Source organism: Lynx rufus, unplaced genomic scaffold (assembly GCF_022079265.1).
Source record: "Lynx rufus isolate CCGP_SWC_20201006 ecotype Redwood Valley unplaced genomic scaffold, mLynRuf1.p SCAF_5, whole genome shotgun sequence".
Taxonomy (NCBI): domain Eukaryota; kingdom Metazoa; phylum Chordata; class Mammalia; order Carnivora; family Felidae; genus Lynx; species Lynx rufus.
Window position 1 is genome coordinate 24,288,657 of NW_025814867.1, and position 27,233 is coordinate 24,315,889.

The 27,233-nt window shown below is 34.2% G+C and overlaps 1 protein-coding gene and 1 pseudogene across 2 annotated transcripts in view; both read left to right on the plus strand.

Moving 5' to 3' along the window:
- LOC124526486 (protein-L-histidine N-pros-methyltransferase-like) overlaps positions 1-13,953 on the plus strand; it is a 70,242-nt pseudogene extending 56,289 nt beyond the window's left edge.
- Positions 1-27,233, plus strand: part of TBC1D5 (TBC1 domain family member 5) — a 549,135-nt gene that overhangs the window by 258,410 nt on the left and 263,492 nt on the right. For both annotated transcript variants that reach the window (XM_047100344.1, XM_047100345.1), the window contains one exon: positions 18,745-18,811. In XM_047100344.1, the coding sequence (XP_046956300.1) occupies positions 18,745-18,811 (67 nt within the window). The remainder of the gene's footprint in view (positions 1-18,744; positions 18,812-27,233) is intronic.

Below are 27,233 nucleotides of genomic sequence, written 5' to 3' on the forward strand. Positions count from 1 at the left end.
TTATTGAGAGACAGAGAGACACAGAGCATGAGCAGGGGAGGGGGAGAGAGAGGGGGAGACACAGAATCTGAAGCAGGCTCCAGGCTATGAGCTGTCAGCACAGAGCCCGAAGCGGGGCTCCAACCCATAGACTGTGAGATCATGACCTGAGCCGAAGTCAGACGCTCAACCAACTGAGCCACCCAGGTGCCCCAATAGTTTTTAAAATAATGTGGGAGAAGTGCTTACACTTGTAATACATGAAATAATAAAACACAAAATTGTTTGTATAGTGTGTGATTTCAACTTTACAGAAAAAAAGAGAAAATATTTCCCCCCATGTAATTATAGTATAGGTGGTTTTTCCTTTATTTCTTTCCTTCTTTTTTTTTTCAAAATCTTTTCTGCTGGTCTTTATCTTAATAATTTCTCTCAATGTGTACAAGTTTTTAAGGTATATGTATTTTTAATGGAAAAATGAAATATATCTAAGAAATGAAAGAAAAGTTGAATGTGGGAAGGAGTGAGATTAATTTCCACATTCTGTTGTAATCTTATTCTTCATTTAGATAATTCTTACATTTGTTCTTTATGCTGCAACTGTATTTGAATATATCTGCAAAGATAATTAGATTATATTGACGATTTAGATAATGTGATACTGAAAATGTTTTAAAGTTTATTTATTTATTTTGGCAAGGGGAGGGAGGGAGAGAGAGGGAGCTTTCTAGTTCATTGACTTGTTCTTCTGTCAGCTCCATGTTGATTTTGAGCCCATCTATTGATTTTTTTTTTTAATTTCAGATACTGTACTTTATAGTTTAAAATTTTTAATTTCATTCTTTTTAATAGTTTCTTTTTCTTTTTTCTTTTACTGTGAATGTCTGTCTTTCAAGAGTGTGCTTCTTGGCAAAAAGTTACATAGTAGGTTCTTTAAATCTTTGTTGATTCCAGCATCTAAATTATCTCGGGGTTAATTATATTATATGGTGAAAATTGGCCAGAATTTCCTCATTCTTGATATATCAAGTAATTTTGGATTGTGTCGTGAACATTTTGAATATTTCATTTCAAAACTCTAGATCTTGTTAAGTCTCCCCAGAGAAAACTTTTTGTGTTTGTTTCTTTTCTCCTTTCTTTCTTCCCTTTTTCTTTCCTCTCCCACCCCTCCTCCCACAGCCAACACAATTAGGTTCATACTACAAGTTTGGCCTTACTTTCTGTGGTGGTGATGGTGGTTTCAATGTCAGTTTTTATTTTATTTTATTTTATTTTATTTTATTTTATTTTATTTTATTTTATTTTATTTCGTTTTATTTTATTATTTTATTTTATTTGTTTTTAATGTTTATTTTTGACAGAGAGAGAGAGTGTGCGCAGGCGCCAGCAAGAACTTGAGGGAGGCTGAGTGGGGGAGGGGCAGGGGGAGGGAGACACAGAATCCTAAACAGGCTCCAGGCTCCCAGCTGTTAGCACAGAGCCCGAAGAGGCTCGAACTCACGAACAGCAAGATCATGACCTGAGCCAAAGTCAGAGGCTCAACCAACTGAGCCACCCAGGCGCCCCTATGTCAATTCAGTTTTTAAAGTCTTTTCTGTGCTTTTGAGTCCTCCTTGCATGTCACCCCCAGGGGTTAGTTTGGGACTACAGTAGTAGTTTATGTCATAGATTAATTTTCACAGTTTTTGCTGTGCTTCTTTGGGTATGTTTTGAGCATACATAGCTTCGGGGTGAATCTAGGGTTTTTGTCAGTTCATACACAGAAGTAGAGAATCCCCTGACCTGCTGTATTCTTCTCTAGGATAACCCCACACCCTCTGCCTTGTTCTGTCAGAGCTTTGCTTCTCATGCTATCACATGGTTCCACCAAATGGGCCCACTTTGTCACAAAATGGTGAGAGAAAGAGAAAGAAAAAATGATGGAGTTCCCCACTCACTGTGCACGCAGTAGGGTCTTCCTTTTTTAGTGTTCTATCTGAAAAGATAGCTTTATCCCTCTGGGTCTTATGTGCACCCTTCACTGCTACCACCTACCCCCAGGGCAGTGTAGTTCTTCAATTAGACCTGGCCTTGTTGCAAGGTTGGAAGTGAAAGAAGGGAAAAGAAAAGAGGATTCTTTTCTCAGTCCCAGAAAAATGGGATTGGAATTTTTGCTCTTGGTGCCTATTACTTAGTTCAGCCTGATGGGAGCTCAAAGCTGGGACATGAAGGAAAAAAAACCCAAAGCACTCAACACCACTCTTTGAGTCCTTGTCCAATATTCCTGCTAGTGTTTACATTTCAGAGTCCTCAAGAAGTTGTTTTTAGTATTTTGCCCAGAGTTTTTAGTTGTGATCAGTGGGGGAGAGAGGCTTGCAGTGACCCTCCATGTTGGATCCGATTGGAAATCCTACTAGTAATCTATTACATGCTGTTTTGTTGTTTCTTCTATTTGTGACCAGATGTCAGTCTTATTTAGAGACCAAATTAATTTTTGATGTATATAGAAAGCAGTTTGAAAAAATCAATAAAATTTTTAACCAAATTAAGGTAATTCTTCATTGTGTACAGAAATAAAGTATTAGCACAATTATTTACTTTTCCACCATAGAAATAATTTCAGATCATTTCAGAGGTTTTAAAATTTCAAGTCTTCATTTAAACTTAGAATTAAGTATGTAGTTGTTTCTGCCCATTTTGTCAGGTTATCCCTATGATGGCAGATTGTAACTGATCTCTTAGCTTCTATCTTGTCTCCCACTTTCAATCCAGTATTTACACAGCAGCTAGAATCATCTTTCTCAAACATGAAATAGATCTTTTTCATCATTTTAAAGCTTATGGTAGCTTCTCATTGTACTTATCAAATCTAGACTTCCTCCCTACAAAATTCCAAGTTCAATGGTTGTTCCTTCTTCCACAGACCTCATCTTAAATTTCTAGCCTTTGAGCCATCTTGGCTTTCTTTTTTCTTTTTCTTTCTTTCTTTTTTTTAAAAGCAAGCTTCTGCTCTAGGGCCTTCGCAGGTTGTGCCTTTTGCCATTGATATTTAAATGGTTCTTTTTTTCTTGTTACTAGAATCTCAAATCAGGTATCACCTCTCCCTACAGAAAGCATCCATCCCCACTGAATATCGCATTATTCTGCTGTATTTTCTTTATAGCTATTATAATTATCTGAACTTATCTGTTAAGAATTCATTTTCTTTTCTCTTGCTTCCCTCTACCCCCACACTTCATTCTGTTTTGTTTACTATAATACTTCCATGTCCTAAAAACTGTCTGGCACATAGTAGGTTCTCAGTAAGTAATATTAACAAGGTTTAAAATTGGAGAGTTGCCATTCCTAAGATGGTATGATAATGATATCATCAATATGACTATTTTATCATCATGTTTTGCCTTGCAGGGCTTTTCATTCAGTATTATTCCATCCACTTTCCTTCTCCCTACACCCACTCTCAAATTCCTTCACTCTGAAGTTGAAGTGATCTTTTTAAGGCTGCAAACCTTACCATGTTCTATTTTTCCTTAAAACAGTTCTTTCACTGCCTTGCTATTCATCTTGACCCAAATCCTAAATGTGACCTTCACAGAATTCTGGCACATGCTGGTCTCTAGTGGAGTGCCTTTTATGTACTTCTTGGTTAGTGACCCCTCCCCTCTTATAGTAGGGTGTGTTTAATTAGTGTTAAAATGTAGGAGGTACTCAACACATAATTGTTGAAAGAATAAAGTAGAAGAGCTATTACATGATCTAGCTGCATGGTTAGAAGTTTGAACCAGTAAATGCATTTATTAATTAGGGCCCATTTTCAAATTTGTGTAGATAACTAAATATGTTCATTTGGATAAAATGCTCAATAAATAACTAATTTGAATAATATTTTTTATTCTCTAAAAGGATAGTTGAATATTGTACGTTGCACATTTCCTAGCAAATTTAAAGAAGTCATTTTTTTCTTTTACGTATTCCTAGTTATTATCAGGTTTAAAAATCATCTCTGCTAATAAGTAATTTATACTTTATCATAAAATGGTAAATAGAAATCAGTTTATGGATTTACAATTTTTCTTTGAAACTCAGATTCTAGTATAATTCTTTAATGTCATAACAAAAATAACTTAAATAAAACATTTTTATAGATCAATTGAAATGTATTTGAAACTTTATATAAAGGAGACTGTAAATACTAAAACATTTTTGATATTGTACTTGAGGATTTTAGATTACCGTATTTTAATGTGATTTAGTTTAGTAAATCACTTGTAAGAATAAAGATATGTTTGAGTTTTTACCCTTGGTTCTTCATCACAGCTTTAGGATTTATAGTTAAAATGCCCATTATACCTTTTAAGTAGATCTTTGGTATAATAACTTGTTCAGTTAGCTATCATTTAGGCATAAATAGGATTATTCACCTTGGTTCATGGATAATTTTTATCCTTCAAATAGTTCAGTTTAATATTTCATACAAAAGGGTGATATTTAATAATTAGCTAAGTTAATCACTTTGGGGAAATGGATATCTTTACATTAAAAAAAATTTTTTTTAATGTTTATTTATTTTTGAGAGGAGGGGAGGGGCAGAGAGAGAAGCAGACATAGAATCCGAAACAGGCTCCGGCCTCTCAGCTGTCAGCACAGAGCCCATCGCAGGGCTCAAACTCATGAACTGTGAGACCATGACCTGAGCCAATGTTGGATGCCTCACTGACTGAGCCACCCCAGCACCCCTGGATATCTTTATATTTTATTGAGGTCTTGTCCACCAGATGTTAAACCTATCTTAAAGTATTTAGCACTGATTGTAATCAAGGGTGAAAATGGCAGGTGCCCAAACAAATCTGTTTTGCAGGAAAAGGTATTTATTTATTTATACATTGAAGAATAATAATAAAAATATTTTATAGTTATTATTTGAAAGATTTATAAAAATGAAATAGGACTTCAGTGCTAGATATACTCCATTTTATTTAGCAAATAATGTTTTTATTATATTTACTTAGGTACTTAACAGATAATTTAACATCAGGATTAGGATTACCTGAACCAATTAGATTTTCTTTGAAAAGCTATTGTGTGTTATTTTGTTTTGTTTTGTTGGTGGAGGCGTTTCATTTAAACATTTGTTAAGATTGGCAGCAAAACTAAAAATTTCAGGTAGTCAAGGTTTAAACCAAATCATTATTTGAATTTTTGTTAAGAAAAAAATACAGCAAAGGGCAAATTATATAATAATCACCCTTGACTTTAATACTCTTTCTATAGGTTTAAGGAAATATCTTCAAATGTCCTTTGTTAAGACATTTACCTCTGAAGAAGCTCTTCTCAAACTTGTGCATCTACTTAGTCTAAATGTACTTTGTACTTGTCTAAATTACAGCATTGGCATTGTGTAGCTCTTGTAGGAAAGTGCTTTTCAAGCCCACGTGGTCCACAGGAGGCCCACACAGGCCAATCGCAGTGTTCTGCTTGGCATCTCCAAGTCTGCACCCTTCCGCCAAGAATCAGTACATGCTACTGGTCATATTAGGGTCATGTACAGTGTTGACATAGCTTAGTGCAGCCCACTACTCCTGCTGGAAAATGAGATTGAAGCTTGGCTTGTAATAGTGCAAAGTAAATGATGACACGCAAAATACTGAATAATCACCTGTTTGGGACAAATTAAGTTGCCTTCAACAAGAAACTCACTTTTAGCACAGTAGAAGCTTATTATTTTGGACTAAAAAAGACTCATGGATCATCAGAATAATCTAGAAAAACATTTAAAAGTAGGGAATCATAGACCCATACATGATTATCTCCATCTCATCTTTCTCTCAGTTTCTCTCTCTCACTGTTTCTCTCTCTTCTACCTCAAAAACACAGCACACATGCACGCACAGTCTCACTCTCACTCTTGCTCTCTCTTTAGGATCCAGAGAGGTTAATTTTACATTAGAATTCTGTTTTCCTGATCGATTCCTGGTCTACATTTGTCTCCCCCCCCCCCCCGCCCCCCAGACATCAAGCAGCTTTAAATCTATGGAATGCCTGGAGAAATAACAATATGCCCAGAAATGACAATCACAATAAGTAGAAACATTTGCATTTGTGTAGTACTACAGGTTAACTTAAATTAGATAATTGTACTTGTGATTATCTTTGAAATTATACCTTTCGTTTCATTTGCAGAATCATTAATAATTCTTCTTAAAACTTATTTTATTCTGGCGCATGGGTAATATTGTAAACTATCCTAAATGAGATAGTTTTAGTTTAATACTAGATTGACTATAGTTTTAGTTCTTTATCTGTCTACATTTTATCAATCTCAAAAAACATAAAGTTAATGAAGTAGGTGGCTTTATATTTCAAGAATGTAATTTTATTTAATTCTGCTATTTTTTCTACTCTCTTTATATCATATTCAGTATTTGGTATGATTATCATCAGGAAGGATATTAAATTTTTTTAATGTTTATTCATTTTTTGAGTGATAGAGACAGAGCACAAGCAGGGAAGGGGCAGAAAGAGAGGGAGACACAGAATCCAAAGCAGGCTCCAGGCTCTGAGCTGTCAGCACAGAGCCCGATATGGGGCTTGAACCCATGAGCCGTAAGATCATGACCTGAACCGAAGTCGGATGCTTAACCAACTGAGCCATCCAGGCGCCCCAGGAAGGATATTAAAAGAATACCACAGAACTTGACAGAGTTGTATAACCCTTTAAATAAACTTCTTGTTAATTAAAAAATTGATCAGAAATAATACGTTTTAATTACTAGAAGAGTTACAGTTTTCAATTATTTAAATTATAAATAAGTTTATTCCCTATAACATATAGAACTAATAGCCTTTTAATTGTATTCCACCACTGAATCCAGCATGTTAAATACATTAATTAATATGTTTAGAAAAATCATAGCTAACATTTATTGAGGAATTACATTATGCTACCTGCTACACTAAACACTTTACTTGAACTTATTTAATCCTTACAACCACACTTTGTGGTAGAAACTGTTTTCTTCCCCCATTTTCCAAATGAAGAAACAAAGATACTGAATGGTAAATAACAGCAAGTAAATGATAGAGAATGTATTCAGGTTTGTCTTGCTTGAGACTTAACTTTAGTTGTGATGTAATGATGCCTTTACTTTAAAATTTCATTAAATGGAATGTGGCAATTTAGTTTTACCAATCCAGTGTTTTTTGTTCCCAGAAGTTACTTTGAAATTTAATGAAAGATCATCAGTAGTATATTTTTTCCTTTAAAGTTAAAACCACCATGTTTAAATAGACTCCACGCACATATTTATCTGTTTGTCATTTCTCCATATATAGACACACATATTTGCATTTATACTTGAAAGTTTTCAGTTTTTCTTCTGCAGTTGATTTCTAGCTTCATTTCGTTATAGTCAAAGATATGTATGATTTCAGTCTTTTTATATATTGAGACTTGTTTTGTGACCTAACATATGGTCTGTTCTGGAGAATGTTCCATGGGTACTTGAGAAGATTGTGTATCCTGTTGTCGGGTACAGTGTTTTATATGTCTGTCAGGTCTAGTTGGTTTACATTCTTATTCAAGTTCTCTATTTCCGTATTGAGCTTCTGTCTAGATGTTCTGTCTATTACTGAGAATGGTAAATTGAAATTTTCAGCTATTTTTGTAGAACTGTGTATTTCTCTAGTCAATTCTGTTAATGTTTGCTTCATATATTTTCATGTTTTATTGTTTGGTGCATATGTTAATAATAATTATATCTTCCTGGTTAATTGACCCTTTTATTAATATATAATGTCCTTTTTCATCTCTTGAAACAGCTTTTGACTAAAAGTCTATTTTGTCTGATATTAGTATAGCCACAGTATGTCTTTTTTTGGACTACTTTTTACATAGAATATCTTTTTCTACCCTTTCACTTTCAATCTGTTGTGTCTTTGAATCTTAAGATTTGGATCTTGTGGACAATATAGAGTTGTGTAATTTTTTTAAATCCATTCTGCTAATCTCTGTGTTTGACTGGAAACTTTAATACAGTTAACATTTAAAGTAACTGCTGATAAAACAGTACTTAATTCTGCTATTTTGCTATTGTGTTCTCTGTGTTTTGTAACCTTCTTACCCTTCCTTCCCTTCATTACTGCTTTTTTCTTGTGTTTAGTTGATTTTTTTGTGGTGACCATTTTGAATGCCTTCTCATTCCTTTTGTGTATTTTTTTTTAGATATGGCCTCTGTGGTTATTACAGATATTACATTTAACGTCCTAAACTTATAACAGTCTACTTCAGGTTGATACCAAAACTTCATAGCATACAAAATATCTGGTCCTGTTCAGCTCTGTCCTTCTTCCCTTTTTTATTTTTGTTTTCTTTTAAATGTTTATTTATTTATTTATTTTGAGAGAGAGAGCGAGAGAGAGAGAGCGTGAGCACAAGCAGGGAAGGGGTAGAAAGAGGGGAGAGAGAGAATCCCAAGGAGGCTCCACCCTGTCAGTGCAGAGAACCTGATGTGGGTGGGGCTTGATCTCCCGAACCACAAGATAATGACGTGAGCCAAAATCAAGAGTTGGACACTTGACTGAGCTACCCAGGTGCCCATATTTTATGTTTTTTAAAAATGTTAATTCCAGGGTAGTTAACAGTGTTATATTCATTTCAGGTGTACAATATAGTGATTCAGCAATTCCACGTATTATTCACTGCTCATCAATATAAGTGTATTCCTTAATCCCTTTTACCTATTTTACCTATGCCCCCCACCTCTCCTTTGCTAAGCATCAGTTTCTTCTCTATACTTAAGAGTCTGTTGCATGGGTTCCCTCTCTTCCCCTACCCCATGTTCGTTTACTTTGTTTTTTAAATTACACATATGAGGGGCACCTGGGTGGCTCAGTGGGTTGAGCATCCGACTTCGGCTCAGTTCATGATCTCGCAGTCTGTGAGTTTGAGCCCCGCGTCGGGCTCTGTGCTGACAGCTCAGGGCCTGGAGCCTGCTTGGGATTCTGTGTCTCCCTCTCTTTCTGCCCCTCCCCCACTCATGCTCTGTCTCTTTCTCTCTCTGTCAAAAATAAACATTCAAAAAAAATTAAGAAAAAATAAATTACACATATGAGTGAAATCATGTGATATTTCTCTTTCTCTGGCTTATTTCACTTATTCAGCATTATACTTAATAGCTCCATCCATGTTGTTGCAAATGGCAAGATTTCATTCCTTTTTATGGCTGAATAGTATCCTATTGTGTGTATGTGTGTACACACACATGCACGCACACACACACACTGACAAATACCACATCTTTATCCATTCATCTGTTGATGGACAGACATTTAGGTTGCTTCCATAAGTTGGCTATTGTAAATAATGCTGCAATAAACATAGGGGTCCATGTATCCCTTCAAATTAGTGTCTTTGTATTCTTTGGGTAAATGCTCAGTAGTGGAATTACTAGATCATCTGGTAGTTAGTTCTATTTTTAATTTTTTGAGTAACTTCCACAGTGCCTATACCAGTTTACATCCCTACCAACAGTGCACAAGGGTTCCTTTTCCTCCATATCTTTGCAAAGACTTTTTGTTTTCTGTGTTTTTGATTTTCATTCTGACAAGTATGTGGTCATATCTCACTGTGATTTTGATTTGCTTTTCTCTGATGATGGATGATATTGAGCATCTTTTCATGTGTCTGTTGGCCGTCTCTATCTCTTTGGAGGAGTGTGTCTGTTCATATCTTCTGCCCATTTTTAAATTGGATTACCTGGTTTTTTGGGCATTGAATTTTAGAAGTTATTTATAACTTCTATTTTGGATACTAACCCTTTCTCAGATATGTCATTTATACATATCTTCTCTTATTTAGTAGGTTGCCTTTTAGTTTTGTTGGTTGTTTCATTTGACTTGCAAAAGCTTTTTATTTTGATGTAGTCCCAATAGTTTCTTTGTGCATTTGTTTTTCTTGCCTTAGGAAACATCTAAAAGGATGTCTTGTAGCCAGTGTCACAGAACTTACTGCCTGTGTTCTCTTCTAGGATTTTAGTGGTTTTCTGCCTCACATTTAAGTCTTTAATCCATTTTGAATTTATTTTTGTATGTGGTATAAGAAAGGGGTCCACAACATGCAGAAACTAGACCACTTTCTCACACCATTCACAAAAATAAACTCAAAATGGATAAAGGACCTGAATGTGAGACAGGAAACCATCAAAACCTTAGAGGAGAAAGCAGGAAAAGACCTCTGACCTCAGCCGTAGCAATTTCTTACTTGACACATCCCCAAAGGCAAGGGAATTAAAAGCAAAAGTGAATTACTGGGACCTTATGAAGATAAAAAGCTTCTGCACAGCAAAGGAAACAACCAACAAAACTAAAAGGCAACCAACGGAATGGGAAAAGATATTTGCAAATGACATATCAGACAAAGGGCTAGTATCCAAAATCTATAAAGAGCTCACCAAACTCCACACCCGAAAAACAAATAACCCAGTGAAGAAATGGGCAGAAAACATGAATAGACACTTCTCTAAAGAAGACATCCGGATGGCCAACAGGCACATGAAAAGATGTTCAACGTCGCTCCTCATCAGGGAAATACAAATCAAAACCACACTCAGATATCACCTCACGCCAGTCAGAGTGGCCAAAATGAACAAATCAGGAGACTATAGATGCTGGAGAGGATGTGGAGAAACGGGAACCCTCTTGCACTGTTGGTGGGAATGCAAATTGGTGCAGCCGCTCTGGAAAGCAGTGTGGAGGTTCCTCAAAAAATTAAAAATAGACCTACCCTATGACCCAGCAATAGCACTGCTAGGAATTTATCCAAGGGATACAGGAGTACTGATGCATAGGGGCACTTGTACCCCAATGTTTATAGCAGCACTCTCAACAATAGCCAAATTATGGAAAGAGCCTAAATGTCCATCAACTGATGAATGGATAAAGAAATTGCGGTTTATATACACAATGGAATACTACTTGGCAATGAGAAAGAATGAAATATGGCCTTTTGTAGCAACGTGGATGGAACTGGAGAGTGTGATGCTAAGTGAAATAAGCCATACAGAGAAAGACAGATACCATATGGTTTCACTCTTATGTGGATCCTGAGAAACTTAACAGAAACCCATGGGGGAGGGGAAGAAAAAAAAAAAAAGAGGTTAGAGTGGGAGAGAGCCAAAGCATAAGAGACTGTTAAGAACTGAGAACAAACTGAGGGTTGATGGGGGGTGGGAGGGAGGGGAGGGTGGGTGATGGGTATTGAGGAGGGCACCTTTTGGGATGAACACTGGGTGTTGTATGGAAACCAATTTGACAATAAATTTCATATATTAAAAAAATAATAATAATAAAATAAAATTTCTTAGAAAAAAAGAAAAAAAAAAGGGGGTCCAGTTTCATTGTTTGCATGCTCCTGTCCAGTTTTCCCAGCACCATTAGTTGAAGAGACTGTCTTTTTCCAATTAGATATTCTTTTCTCCATGGTTGAGATTAATTGACTATATAATTGTGGATTTATTTCTGGGCTTTCTTTCTGTTCCATTGATCTATGCAGTATATGTAGTCACTGAAATCTTTATTTCTTAGGTTGTGTTCAGCTAGGGTTTTGACAGATAACTTCTTTGAATGCCAGGAGCTAAACAGAACAAAACACGCGCACACACACACACACACACACACACACACAGACACACACTCACACACACAAACAAAACCCACAAGAAACAAACAAAAAACCCAAATCTCTACTTGTCTTTGCAGATTGGTTCTGTGCCACATCAGTCTTTCATCACTTAGCCAGGCTTGCACTCTCTGAGTGATCAGCTTAGGGTGGAAGGTTGTGGTCCTCTTATTTCCTATAAGATCATACTTCTTGTTCTGGACATGCCCATGGACTTCTACATTTTCCTAAATACATGGATGCTTTTGAATGTCCTAATTTCCCGAGGAAACTCTCACCAGCTCTTGCTCCAAACCTTAGGTGGTCTTTTTAATGTTTTAACTTATAATCTTTTGTGCCAGGCATCTGCTTGTTCTTAATTCAGTTTGCAGTATATTCAAGAGCAATGCTCACCACTTTTTTTTGAGTTACAAAAAAAAGAGATATTTTGTGTCAGACCTTCAGGTAGCTCCTAAACAAGTTAGAACAGAATTACACAATATTTTGCAATTATGGCCTACGTTGCTCCCTCCAGAACCAAATACCAGTTTCCCACACTGGAAACTGCATTCCTCTTCAAGATTGCTATGATACCAAGAAGGGGCTAGGGTAAGGGCAAGTAAAAATGCCACAAAGCTATCAAGATGTCTCTTTTTTTCATGCATTGTTCATTTGGTTTTCATAAATCTTTGGCTGTTTTCTAGGATTATTGCAAAGTTGGTGTGCTTATTTTTGATGTTTCTGTGGGATGATGAGAATTTGGAGTTGTATATTCTGCCACTTCACTGATGTCACACTACTTTCTTTTTGAAAATTATTCTCTTGATGGTTTAATAGGAATAACAAATATTATTAAAAATTAGATTATCTTAAAATTATCCATTTGAAATATTATTTATTGAAAAGTTTCTGTATATTTGCTTTTTACATCTGATTTTATGTTATCTAAATAATTTTGACCCCCTGCCTCAGCGCTGAGGAGGCTGGATGGGCGGGTTGGGTGCAATGGCTCTAGTCTGGGCAAAGGCACCTTCATGTTCTCGCCCTGACACCGGTGGTTGATCCAAACTAGTGGCCATGGCCCTTGATTAGACTGTTTGTGGGCTGGTTGTGCCCCAGCCTGGTGTCCGTGTGGCTGGTATGGAGCTCACTCATCCACTCCCCTACATGTAAATGATGAACAGACTCGACAGGGCCACAGTGGCCTAGGCCAGCAGGAGGGAGAACCACTACTGGTAGGTGTGCAATGGAGAGAAATTATGTGAGTCATTCCAAGCTTTGTTAAGAGTTATCTTGATCAATGAAACACAGATCTTCTTAACAGAGTTGAGAAATTGGGCTCTCCCTTTGTCCAGTTATATCACTCTTCTGTGTCATCTGTGTTTAGCCTGTTTATTTCTCCAATGTCTATCAGTCGGTTGCTAGGAAGAGGCCCAATGTTTGTGTTTTCACTAGATCAGTTTCAGAGACTGCTAAAAATTAATCCAGACTGGAAAACCCGTAGATTTAGGTGCTGGTGACAGGTCACAAAAATCATGAGCCCTCATTTTGAAGAAATTTATGCCATCAAGCTGTATGAAACTATGGTATGGCAGCTTCAGAAGAAGAAATACAAAGTGCTTGGTATAAATGAATGACAGAATACAGGGTTCCAGAATGATGTCAGCTGCTTGAATTTGCTGGACCACTGTGATCAACTCCTCACTTTGTTAAAAGATATCAGAAGTATCTTGGAGCCAACGAGAGGCAGGGTCACCCTTCCCTGGCTTTACCCTTTCATCCCTGTGCAGAAAACGTAGGTGGTAAGTGGGAGAAACCATGAGAAATCAAGGGACAGAAATGGGAAGAACAAGTGAATAGTCTGCCTGAAGTTTTCAGAAAAACTGGTTTTGTTACCAAAGCTTTCACCAGACTACCGTACCTGTGTGAAGGGGACATGTATGGTGGCTATTATGTTCTGGACGATGCTGCCTCTGTTCTCAAACTTGAATAAACACGTGGAGGCCCAAGTCTTCAGAGCCCACCCCAAGAATATGCACTCCAGAAGAGGGTATGCGTTTGTGGTTATGTGAAGGGGAGGACCTTTGGGGATTGCCATTGTAAATATCATGTAAGGACTTAAGAAGCCCAAATACTAATTATTTCTTTGTAGTGTGTAAAAGGAATGTTTTTTAAAAAACAAAACCCCAACTCTTTGAGGATTTTTCTCAGCTCTTAGTAATACAGGTCACATTCCAATTTTGGAGATATTTTTTATACTTAATTGCAGTAGGGACTCATTCCCAGTCAAAGCAATAGCCACAACCTCACATGGAACCAATATATGTGGATTGTTTTTAATAAAATGAAGACTGGTGATAAAGCTGTGCATTCACTTGCAAATATTTGGTTATAAGTTATAGCACTGATACTCTTTCATGTTTAGAAATCCTTTCTATCATTCGAAAAATGTTTTGAATCTTGACAGTAAACATTTTTTGGAGATGAAAAAATAATTTTTAAATATATATACATTTATTTAAATATATATATTTGTTTAAATATTAAATATATTATTTAAATGTTAAATAAAATTTATTTAAATAAGTGCATATATTTATATAAATATATATTTATTTATATTTAAATATATATTTATATATTTAAATATAAATAAATATATGCACTTATATATTTATATAAATATATATTTAAATACATAAATATATATATTATATTATATTAATATAAATATATATTTATTTAAACATATATTTAAATGTGTATATTTATATAAATATAGATATTTATTTAAATAAATATATATATATAACTTAATATGGCCATTAAATTATTAGAATGTAGATAATAATGATAGAGAAGATGGAAAATTATTGAATAAGGATTGTTTTGTATTTACTTGAGCACTGGGTCTTAGACCTGATGGTAGTCCTTTGATTTTTAGCACAAATAAATTAGCCTAGAGAGACTGTTCTTTACATGATTCCTGAAATGAGGTAATGTCCTTAGTGGCTACTGTCTTCATAGATGCTGAGTCCTTATACTTTGATTTACTATATATCCACACATGAATATACCTAATTCATGGATTTTTGAAGGATTTACTTTGAATGGGATTTTAAATTTAATAAAAAAGCATTTCAGGAGTAATATTCATTTAAAAAAAACAAAAGGTTTCAGGTCTTTACACTATTTATGTCATATTATCCTGTCACAACTAAATGTGGCTATCCATAGCTTTGGTTTTTAACTTAGTTTAAAGCAAATCTTTTTTTGTTTCTTACTATTAAATATTCATCACACACACTTGGTGACATTTCTCTAACAATTTTGAGATAAACTTTATTTTTTAAATTATGTAATACTTTTTGGAATTCATACCTAGTATGATGTGATCTTCTAAAACTCGATGATATTTGGATGTAAACTAAGGGCCCAGTTGAGTAAGTGTGTTTATTTATAGCATTATTCTGGTTGTTTTTAACCTAACCTAGTTTAAAATCTCTGGTTCTACCTTCATGAAGCAGATGTTTGTGCATAAAGAGCACTATAGAAATCTATTGTAAACCTTCGTTTAGCGTGATTTCAACGGTGCACAGATAGATGCTATAAATGCCCTTAGCTAAACCTGACTGCAGTAAAAGTTAAAAAGGAGTCTGGAATTTGATTTATCTTGTTTTGAGATTTAAGTCACCATTATATGTATTATTTGCTAAATAAGTTAGACACATGTATGTTAGAAATTACTAATGGAAAATACATGTTCTTTGTATCTTCATTTAAAATAACATAACCACAAACATTTTTTTCAAATCAGTCAATTTATTTTAATTGTGATTGCTAGGAATTCATTTTACAAAGTACTTACCAATGAGAAGTTGATGTGTTATGTAAATTTAAAATTGTAATGGTCACAAATAATTGTTGGACTATTCCTGTAAATATATGTTGCACAACATACATATACATAGCAACACATATAATATGTATGTTACATGTTGCATATAATTTATGCATTTATTTAAATTTCCTCTCTCTCTCTCTCTCTCTCTCTCTCTCTATATATATATATATATATATAGATTATTTTATTGGTTAACTTACATAAATATTGAAATACTTTGAAAATCATAATTGTATTTTAAAAATTTACTCTTTTGTTAAGTTACTTTTCAAGCAAGTGAAAGGTAGTCCGTTATCTTAAAACACATTTAAGTATTTGTGCTGTCAGATCATTTAAAGGTCTTTGTGTAAGATTACTGTAACAATGCACTTATGTGTGTGTATATGTGTGTGTGAGAGAGAGAGAGGGAGAGAGAAGAAAGTGAAGAGGAAGAGAGAGATCTGAAACCAACCTACACATCCTTGTTACAGTTATGGCTACCTGATAACTTAGAACAAGAATCAGAGCAGCAATTTAAAACATCATATTAAACTCTCTTGCACCCTCTGTTGTTTTTTTGGGGGAACACTGTACATACCTTCCCATGATTGTATTGGCATTAGTCTTACTAAATCCCTGTTAAAATTAATACTTAGTTTATTGTATTTACTCCAAATTAGATTAGTAGTAAGGTAACATTTGTCTGTAATTCTTAGTTGATGTTTCCTTGTATTACAGATATGTTTTTATTGTATAACACCTTAAATCAAAGAGGAGCCTCTCTGTCTTTGAATTCTCCTAGTTACCAACCAGTTCAAGCCCCATCAAATGTTTCACGCAAATGAAAATCTCTGCAGGGTATACAGTACACTGTATATACAGTTTTCCAGAATTACAAATTCTGCCTGTTCTTTTGTAAATCTTTCAATTGTCAGACAGTTTCCTTCCAAAATAGGAATCTGGAATCGTCCATACTAAAATTAAGAATTTATAACTGTAAGGAACAGATGTTTTCATAAACATTTGCTATAATTAATTTCAACTAGAGGATTGAAGGAACAAAGCAGTTTTTCCTGCTTCAAAACTTTATTGCCTTTTCCCCATATAGCAAACTCTGAAATCTTTTCTCTAATATTGTTTGGAAAAACAGTTGTACTCCTTATTTGGTATGTTTTCGAGAAAGAAAAAACTGCTTCTTTTCCTTATTCCCATCCTTTGAAGGTCACATCTAATGTGATATACTCATTCTGAAACAAGTATAAAATGAAGAAACCTTTGTAATATATTATGATGGCAAAACCTAGTTTAAAAACTGAACGTCTCTTAATTGTTTGAAGGATTTTATATTTGATCTGGTAAATATCAGCAGAAAGGGAAAAAAATTCTGTTCGTGAGATCTTATGTGTTTAATCATAATCTTTAGTTTTAAAGAAAAAGAAGGCTTATATTTTAAATGTATGATATAGTACTTATTTTATACTGATTATAGAATGTTTCACAGGAAATGTCTGCAAGCTGTTAAATAACATGTGTTGTAGGAAATTTTCATTTAGCAAGAAACAGACTAATTTTCTTTAAATCTTTTTAGTTTACTTATTATAATACCATTAATTTTTTTAAGAAAATGAAGTATGTTGTGTGAGTAATCCTACAGTGTCTGTGTTTTCAAAGAATTAACAAAATATACCCAGCTAAATTGATCTTAAACATTTAAGTGTTTGGGGGTAATTTTCTCCTATAAAATTTGGCAATAGTTTTGAATGCTGTAATCCATTTTAGGATTTTTGTTAATGAAAAGAAGAAAAGAAAGAAAAGAAACCTGAAAGTGCATTTTGAGAAAAGAATAGAGTTAAAAGTTAGTAAGTGGACTCAGTCCAGTTCTTGTCCTGCTAAACACTTTGGCACAGCTGTAAAGATTTTGAAAAGAACCAACATTCTTGACTAATCTGTCAACTATAAAATGTGCAAAGAAAAATAGGTAGCTGTCATTAAAATTACATTTCAGCTTTCAATAACCATTTAATGAGTGGCATAATTATATAAGTATGGTACCTTAAGTACTGTACTCAATAATTAAAAATAATCTCATCTTTAAAGTGAAAGCTCTGTAATTACTATTTGACTTAACCAGGACCACTGTGATGATCTCCAGTGGCACCTTAGATTGTTCAAAGTGGATTAAAAGTATAAATTAAAATAGATAAATCATTGAATTATTAAGCTTTAAAAAGCATAAAAATGAATATAACCTGATGCTTGAAAGTTACATTACAAGAATTAGGAGTATAAAATGTAATCACAATCTAGTCTTTTTAATATGTTTCTAAGAATAAATGGTCTATTTATTAGTAGCATAGTATGGTTTCCTGAAGACTACTTTGAAGTATGTATTTTAAAATGTAAACTACTAAAATTAAATTAAATTTCTTTTAATAAGCATATATATTTTATATTGTGGCATTGGTAAACATTTTTTAAACTTCTTTAGCACATTTATTTTTATTCTGTAATCTCTAAACTGGCAGGTATGAATTTGTTCTGCGTCTGATACAATGAATATAACTGTTTCTTAAGTGGAAATTTTTTTTCTAAATGTTTGGCATTACTACATGATGCAGAAATATCTTTCAGTGTTGTTTTTTCATTTTTAAAACTGCTGAACTTTTTGCCCATGGTTAAAATAGAAAGTTTCAGGAAGAATATTAAGGTGTATTAAAAGCTCCCTAGAATGCATTCACCACCTCCCCAGGCTGCTTTCTGTTTAACTTCTCTGCTTACCAAATTCCTGGAGCATGGAGAACTGGGAACTGAAAACATTCCAGGTCCTCTCTCTGTTGCTCTCTTTTGACTGTACCAGTGGCCAGGACAGGTGATTTGGTCACGAACAAAGAATTTCCCTTTATTTATAATCATTAGTGTATTATTAGATAGTTTATAAATTTCAGTTTTGTTTGTGATTCATAAAAGGAAAATGTCTCTGTACTGTACTTCATTTGTTCCTGTTAATAATTACTTTGATGGTATTCTTATCCAACTTAGGAGTTGGTGGTATTAGTTCATATTATAGCATCAAAATGAATTTTTTGACTAGAGAGCTCTGATTACAAAAGATATTTGGGGGGTAGGGATAAAGGGTTATATGTTTTTGGACCCAATATACTGCATAGAGCTGTCACACAGCAGCTTTTCAACTAAAATACTCAGTTTCACAATCTTCATTATTTTGTATTTTTAAAATTTTTTTTTCCAGGAGATTCAAATAAAAATGGAAGAAGAAGTTCTACTTTAGATTCTGATGGGACTTTTAATTCTTATAGGTAGGTGACAAATTATTACAAGATACTATACAAGCTACCTAATGTTACAGGATTCTAAGAGTAGTAAGGAATTGTTACCTGTGTTTTAAAAATACGTCAAATGTAAAGGATATTGTGATATGTGATTGTTCTGCAGACTTATTGAGTAATGAAAAATGTAACCTTTTAAATTCTTGAGTAAATGGCCTTATTGTAGATATCAGTTGTTAGTGTATACAGGATAATTGGTATGAATGCATATGTAGGGTTAAACTCCGTTATAATCAATTTTTGTTTTTGTTTTTCCAGTATATCTGTTACAGTACTAAAGGCTTCCTTTTGTTTAAGTTTCCTTTTAAAACAGGATATATTCCTTATGAGCATCTAAGAGTATGAAATGTACTCCCTGGTTACATTAAGCGCTGTTTGTTAATATCCCCTTTGACTCTTCAGCAAACAGGACAGTTACATCTCAATTAGTGATTTTTTAAAAAGGATACACTAGTTAAGAAAACCTGGATCTTATCTAGTATTTTGGTAATGTTCTCCTTATAACTTGATATGCTTGAGTAAATATTTATGGATTTTGTACCTTCATAACAGGGAAGCCTAGGAAGAAGAAAAATTATATGATTTCCAGTAGTATTTGAAACTTCCTATACTGAACCAACGTGATATAAGAACTAGGTTGTTTTGTTTTAAGAAAAAAAGGTACATATTCAGTAATAATACATTTTGGCATTGTAGATAGCAATGCAGATTCTTGAGGAAATACTTTGAGTACATTGTCCTTATGATTAACTAGTTGTGACACTTTGCAGTGACCCCATAAAATACACACGAGAACCACTACACACCTGGAAACTCATTTAAATGTTAAGCTGTAACTCCGTTCATGTAATAGATACGGGGTTTACAATTGAAATCTTCATATTTTTACTTGAATACATATTGGATATCCCTAAGTGGAACTGTGTCATTTGTTTTTTTCAAATCCCAGACACACTTTTAATATCTAGAATAGAGCCTTGTATACAGGAAGCACTTAATAGGAATGTGGTCAATGGGAAAGTTTTCTACAGTTTGTTTCTGAATTCCAGAAATGAGATGGTAATTGAAACACTTGACATCTTTATTTTATATCAGTGGGGTATGTATAAATAATCAGTCGTTCAAGTGTCACAGATACTACAAAAGGCTTATGTTCCCATGGTGTTCTAGAAGGGTATTATCACAGCAGTAAAGCTCATATGTTGTCATTATATTTTCACTGTACTCATCCTACCTTATAAATGTTGGGATTCTTCAAATCCTTCTTTTAGTGCTGAAGTAAATATAAAAGATAGTTAAACATTCATGATTTGATATGTAAGTGAGGAATGTTAATATGGTAATACATGTGAAGTCTATATTAGTATCATTATTAGATATAAATATGGTAAAAAAAACTAAGACAAAAGGAAAATAGAGATGTATTTCAAAAGAAGGAAAATCCGTATGTGTATAAATTTTGTTGGTGAATTCAATTTTACAATTACATTTGTAGTTTAGCTAATTATAGTAAATAATGGACATAATATAAAGTTAAGAGAAATGTGTTAATGTGAAGGCACGGCATTATCTTGTAGCTTATTTTATTCTTGAATAGTTTGAAGATTAAAGTATTTTAGTATTATTGAATGATAATTGTACTTTGAAAATGAACTCCTAATGCAACTTTGCACAATAAATACTAATGTTGTTAACTAATATAATTTTAATCAATGCCTGTCAGTGTTGTAATGTTAGGATATTAATTTATTGTTGTAATTAAAAAGGCAAGATAAAAAGCTCAGGTAGTACAATATATAAAAACGAGCTTTTAATAGTTGGCAGGCCAGTGCTGTTATTAAATAGTATTATAGTATTTAAGGTGTGAAATGAATATTTTTCTACTCAGCAGGCAATAGCTCTTACAATGTAATGAGCTTACTTGTGAATTTGACACTTGGGTTAAATGCAGAATTCATAGAAGCAGAGCTCTGGGGTATATTTCCATATTAAGGTTAACTGATAAAACCTAGGAATTTTCGTACAATCATACTAAAATGGCAACAGAATTGTCAGTAAAATTCACTTTTGAAAACGAAAATTATTTTTCTGTTGCTATCATTGCTGTTTTAAACTTAATAAATAAGTTATTAGAACAATGTGAATATTTCAACCCTCAAAGATCCTTTAACCTTAACAATTCTATTCAATTTAAACTGTCTCAGAAATCCTGACCTTTCTTCACAGTCAGACAATTCTGGCTGTCAGCCTAGTACCATCATATTCAAGCTGTATATACTTGTGTCCAGGATAATGATTAGCCTTAGTTTATTATCTCATAAGACAGACTTACAGTGTCTAACCTGCTCCCTCCTCACATGTGTTTTAAAGACTGAGATAAAATGTGTATGGTAAAGCCTTTTGAAAATCCAAATGCAAAACTATGGCATTATTAGTTCTTTGGATATTATTCTTTCCTATAAATTGGCAACTTTGTGGCCTTCGTCTTCACTTAACCCTCCAACACGTGTACCTTTTGTAGCATATGCCAAGGTTTTATTGACTTTTGAATTCAGTCTTAAATTGGTCACCTAAGTCTGTAGTCTTTCCATTATTTATCTTATCATGGTTTTAGATTGTCACTTTCAAGAGAGTGTAGTCACTGATTTTTGTTGTTTTGTTTTTCATTTGTTAATATTTAAATGTAGTGAGGTGGTTCAAATCCTGACTCCAAGTACTTTGGAAACGTGGGACAAGTCTTAGCCTCAGTTTCCTCATCATTAAAGTGGGGGTAATAAGACACTTGTTATAAGGAGTTAATGGGATGATGTCACATGGTAAGTGCTGCATAAATATTAGCTGCTTTTATCTTCCAGTCAATGTCATTATCATCATTGTCATCATCGTTAACCTTCTGGTATTTAGAATTGTTTACAGTGCTCTGATACGGAGACACTAAAAGGAAGGCAAAAAAAAAATGTGTCTTACAAGAAAATAACTTTTGTCTGTTAGCTGAAAGGGAGCTAAGAACAAGCTTAACCTGAGGCTTGAAACTCTCAATCTCTGGTACAGTATTCTGGGTTGCCTTTGTACAGCCATTTTGTGCACAGAGTAGTGATAAAAGGCAGATGTTTTACTATTTGTATAAGTTCAGAGGTGAATTTTTGGAATTTTGACAACTTTCGAAATCTATAATCAATCAGATCGTAACATGATAGTTTCATATGCCTAACGTTCATAGATTTGTTGTTCTTAGGCCAGGAGGTTTTGCTTGGATTTGTGTCTTTTGTGGTTTTGCTTCATTGATTCCAGTGGAGTACAGCTGAATTTAACTCCTAAGGCACCAGTATGATTATTATATGGTGCCTAGGTAATAGAGTAGATTTTTAGAAGTTTTTGTTAAAATTCAGTTACATGTCCCCCAACCATTTTGCAGATGATGTATTAAAATGGAAATTTTATAAGAATTGAGAAGATATTATTGGTTTATGCAGTAGATCATATGCTTTTTAAAGACCAGCGTTTTCTGTCAGATTTATATGAGCGCTCTGTATGTCTTATTTAACTATTAAACCTGAGAGACCCTTGCTGGGTATGAAAGAAGAGTAGTCGTTTGCCAATTAGCAGTTTGCAGTAGATGATTAACTTAGTGACTGTAACACAGGGCCACATGGTAGAAGGAATATTCTCTCCCCACCACCCTCCTCCTCTTCCCAAGGGCAGCTGACCTTCTCTTCTCCAAAGAGGCGAGCCCCTTGCCAGCACATATGACTACAGACTATTACATTAATCTGTTTAGCTGTAGTACCAGCTGCTTGCATGTTTTTAATTATCTTATTAGATGGTATAACAGTGACCTATGAAATAAATTGAAGGTGAGCATTTTTAAACTTTCCTTTTTTTACCCTAGGTTTCTAAATATCTTTATTGATCAGATTATAACTTTCCACAAAAGTTCAGAGAAGTCTATATGGTTTTTGAGTCAGTGTAATGCTTTTTTCACATGTAATGTTATAATTCCCCAAATAGAAAACAACTTCATTTTTGCCTCATTTTTTATTTAGGATTTAAAGATTGAGGATTGCCTCATTTAAGATTTAGGTTGTGTTTCTGTAGTGACAAATCCATGTGAAGATACATTGGTTAAATAGTCAATTTAGTTAGAGAAGACTCAAGACCAGTTATTGGCATTCTCTGGGAAACTCAGAATATTGCTTCATTTTCAGACATCATCTTGGCATTGTATAAATGTCATAGGATAGAATATAAGTCATTGTAGATTATTTTTAAATACACTTGTATATGTAACTGTGATTTTCTAGATTCTGATATGTGGTAGTAAATCATGTAGTCTATCCTAATTATTTTTACAATTTAATTACACATGGTACCATTTCTGGGTGTATTTTTCCAAGCTGTGTCATTAAGAAAAATGTATTATCTTGTGAATTTTGACAATTGGATGATTTTCAAATAATACTTTGTAACTGAAGTGTTGACTACTGAAGATACAGTTGGAGATAGTAATAACCAGTGATTGTTCTAACTCATAGCCAATAAACAAAGAGTGTAATAGTTAGAAACCCTGGTGTTGAATGAAAAAAAGACACAGATAGTGGGATGCAGAAAGGATTGCAAAATACTTGGGCATGTCTTTTGAATTAATAAATCCTACAACGGGGATACTGGGATGACTTGAGACTTGAAAATTTATAAAGACCTTAAATATTTGTAAAGTACACACAATGTTTTTGTAAATCAAGAAATACCCATTCTTTTTGGCTTCCTATTTTTTTTTCCTCTAAAGAATTGCTATATTTCATATTTCAAAAGAAAAAGGTAACTTTTTTCCTTCATATATTTTATTTTCTTGCCTTAAAATGGAAAGAAGATAAAAAGCCATTTGGCTCTAAATTGGTGGTATTTATAATTTCTTAATATTGAAGTTGCCTCCCTTCAATGTGGGAGTATTCTATCCTCTATACAATGTGGTGTATTCTATAGCCCACAGAGTTAAAGGCTGTTGAAGTTGATAAAATGTTTTAAAATATTATAGTTGGTTGGGCTTCTTGAATCTAAAGTTAATTATTTTCCAGAATAATAAAAATACCTTAATTTGAACATTGTTTAGTCATTGAGTAAACTTTAAAAATGTAGGCTTACAGTTTTATCACAAAAATATTTATCCTATGTACATGTAATCAGTAATTTGAGAGAATGTGGAAAATATTTACACATTCTATCATTTACATTTATTTTTAGCATAATACCTTTTTTCCCCATTTGTGTGTGTTAAGTGTGCATGTCTTAAATCAACCGTGAAGTAGTGATTCAAAATATTAGTAGAGGTAATAGAACAAAAGCATACTTTGGATGTAAAATTTAGAAATGTGGGTTCTGGTTATACTCTTAGAGTGATAGAAGTTTGTTAATCTGTTATATTTAAGAATATGGAGTCCGAGAATTAATTTAATTGCTGAATGTTATGCTGTTAGTCTGTTCAGGCTGCTAGGTGGCTTATAAGCAACAGAAATTTATTTCTTACAGTTTTGGAGGCTAGGAAGTCCATGATTAAGGTGCTGGTAGATTGGGTGTCCAGTAGGAGCCCACTCCTGGTTCTCTTTCTTTTCACAGTGTTCTTATATAGCAGAGGGGCCAGAGAGCTCTCTGATCCACAAGTTCTATTCATGAGGCCCACCCCCAAACATCCATCACACTGGGTGTTGAGGTTCAACAAGGGGAAGCAGGGGGGAGACATTCAGAGCACAGCATATACTAAAGATAATAGAGACTAACTTGAATTTCCATCCACTCTTCCACCACCCGGTCATTTTAAGCAGTTTCTAAGCCTTTGCCATTTTATTTTTCCAGGGTATCATAGCTTAGTGTGCAGATGAGAGAGGTTTTTCCTGATTCTTAGAGCATCGCTTTTCTCACTTTGTGTTGTCTACATTTTGTTGAGAATCCACATACCTATATGATACACACTCTACACATTTTTAAGAATAAATAGATGATTTAGGGAAACAATTTGGAAAAAAGCACACAGGTAGAAATAAGACTCTCACTTACTGACCTTAGGCAAGATAATTAGCCTCTCTGATTCCTGGTTACCTCATTTGTAAACTGGGAATGTTAGCAGCTCCCATATCATAGAATGGAGGGAGCATACCTACATATGTGTAGAACAGCTGGCCCAGTCAGCTATAGCACACAGTAAACAATAAATACTGCATTTTGCACCTTTCCTTTCTCTCTTTTCTAAAACCTTCTGTAATTTTTTTTCAAGTTCATTTATTTATCTTGAGAGAGATAGAGTGGGGGAAAGACAGAGAAAGAAAGAGAGAGAATCCCATGCAGACTTCGGCACTGCCAGCACAGAGCCTGATGCAGGGCTTGAACCCACCGACTGTGAGTTCATGACCTGCGCCAAATCCAAAAGCTGGACACTTACCGACTGAGCCACCCAGCCACCCCTAAAATTTCCTGTAAATTTTAATAAACTTTTTCACCTATTATAGTTGTCATTTGTCTCAGAAAAGTATTTTTAGAAATTCTGTGCAGTTCTAAAGGGATGATAAATGAGTGTTTAAGGATTAGATCTATAGTTATCTGTAAAAGATCAAATCTATAAATATCTACAGTTATCTATAGATTACATAGGAAGAATATAAAATCCACACTCATTTAACCTCATAATCTCAATATCACATTTTCTGAGTTCTCATTTTCATATTTGTTGAAATAGCACCACAGCCTTTATAGTTAAATGATAGTTTCAGAGAGCACAAAATGTAACCTTCGCATTTTCCAGAAACCAAAATCAAAATGATACCTTTTATTATATCTCCATAATGGAGCCATTTTTGAGAGAAGGAGAAAAATCATACTTGAATGATGAAAATATCATCTGGAAGTAACTGTTATTTTTTATGATAGTGGAACTGGTCAGTATCTACGCTTTTCTGTAACATACAACCGTTTGAACTAATTATTTGATCACTTAAGGCTCTGAAAATGTTACCTTCCACTTAAGTAATCAACTGGTTCCTTTGCATTTATAGTCTTAAATTAACATAACCCAAACTGACTTGAGTGTACATGTTAGTTTGAGTTCCTTTGCTTCATAAGTCCCTTCAAGCCCTTTTTATTATCTGTAGCCAGGCTCTAGAGGAAAAATTTTTTTCGTATTTGTTTATTTACATAGTCAGCTGCAAGCTCCAATCATCCAAGGCTGTGTAAATGTTTATCTTTGAAAAGACAGGCATACATTTCAAATATAAGGATAAGCTGCTCTCAGTCAGTCAGCACCGAGAGTCCCTTCCCCAGGACACATTTCTGTTTTCCTCTGGTGTTCCCAGTTGAAATGCACTCCTGGCAGCTCATGGGTCACTATTTGTAATATATATTAGCATGCTTCACTGTTTTCTTTTACTTTTTTTTTTTGTAATTTTAGAGACAGCATGAGTGGGGGGAGAAGAGCAGAGGGAGAGAGAGAGAATCCCAAGTAGGTTCCACACTCAGCCCAGCTCAGGGCTGGGTCTCCCCCAACCCTGGGATCACAACCTGAGCGGAAATCAAGAGTTGGACACGCAACCAACTCTTGAGACACCCAGGCGCCCCTAGCGTGCTTCGTTTTTTAAGTGTGGTAGTGAAATAGGTAAAGTCAATTAAATATTTGGTCAGTAATGTTGAAGTGTGTTACTGGATCTATAATTTGAGAAAATAATACAAAGAAGTATTGTTTAAAAATGAAAAGTTATAAATCTTTTTAAACATTTTACAAATAGCTTGCTTGTTTATTTACTTATGGGTCGGCTTTATAGTTATATAGTTATCTCTATATAAGACTTAATTACTGATTTTTGATTTGATGAAGTTTGTAAGTCTCAAAGATACAGTTTAAAGGTGGAATTTTCACAGAATATTTTAGTAAAGATTGATATGCAGCGTTTGTGTATTTTCTGTATCAAATTACCTTGCCTTCTGGGGAAAAGTGGCAGGGGGGGAGTAATCCTTTTTTTTTTCTTTTCATTTTTCCCCCCTAATCTAGAGCTTTCAGAAGTGTTTTTCTAACATTTCTTATATCTTTTTTGTTGTTGTTGTTCAAGAGACCTAACACATCTTCAGTCTTTCTGAAGATCTTTATTGTATATCCATTATAGGGAAGCCAAGCGTGCTAAACCTCCAAGACTGAAAGAGAAGTAAATACTGCCCGCTTGTCATGTAGGAGGGGAGACAGACATGGAAGCAACTAATGTAGATTATGGCCAGTGTTATAATGGGGGTGCATTTTCCTTGGATGGAGTAGTTAAAATTAAGGGGTTGGGGAAGTCATGGTTAAGGGGAAGGTAATAACTTACTAGACATTCTAGAGGGACAGGAATTTTTTGTGAGGTGGATATGAAAAAAG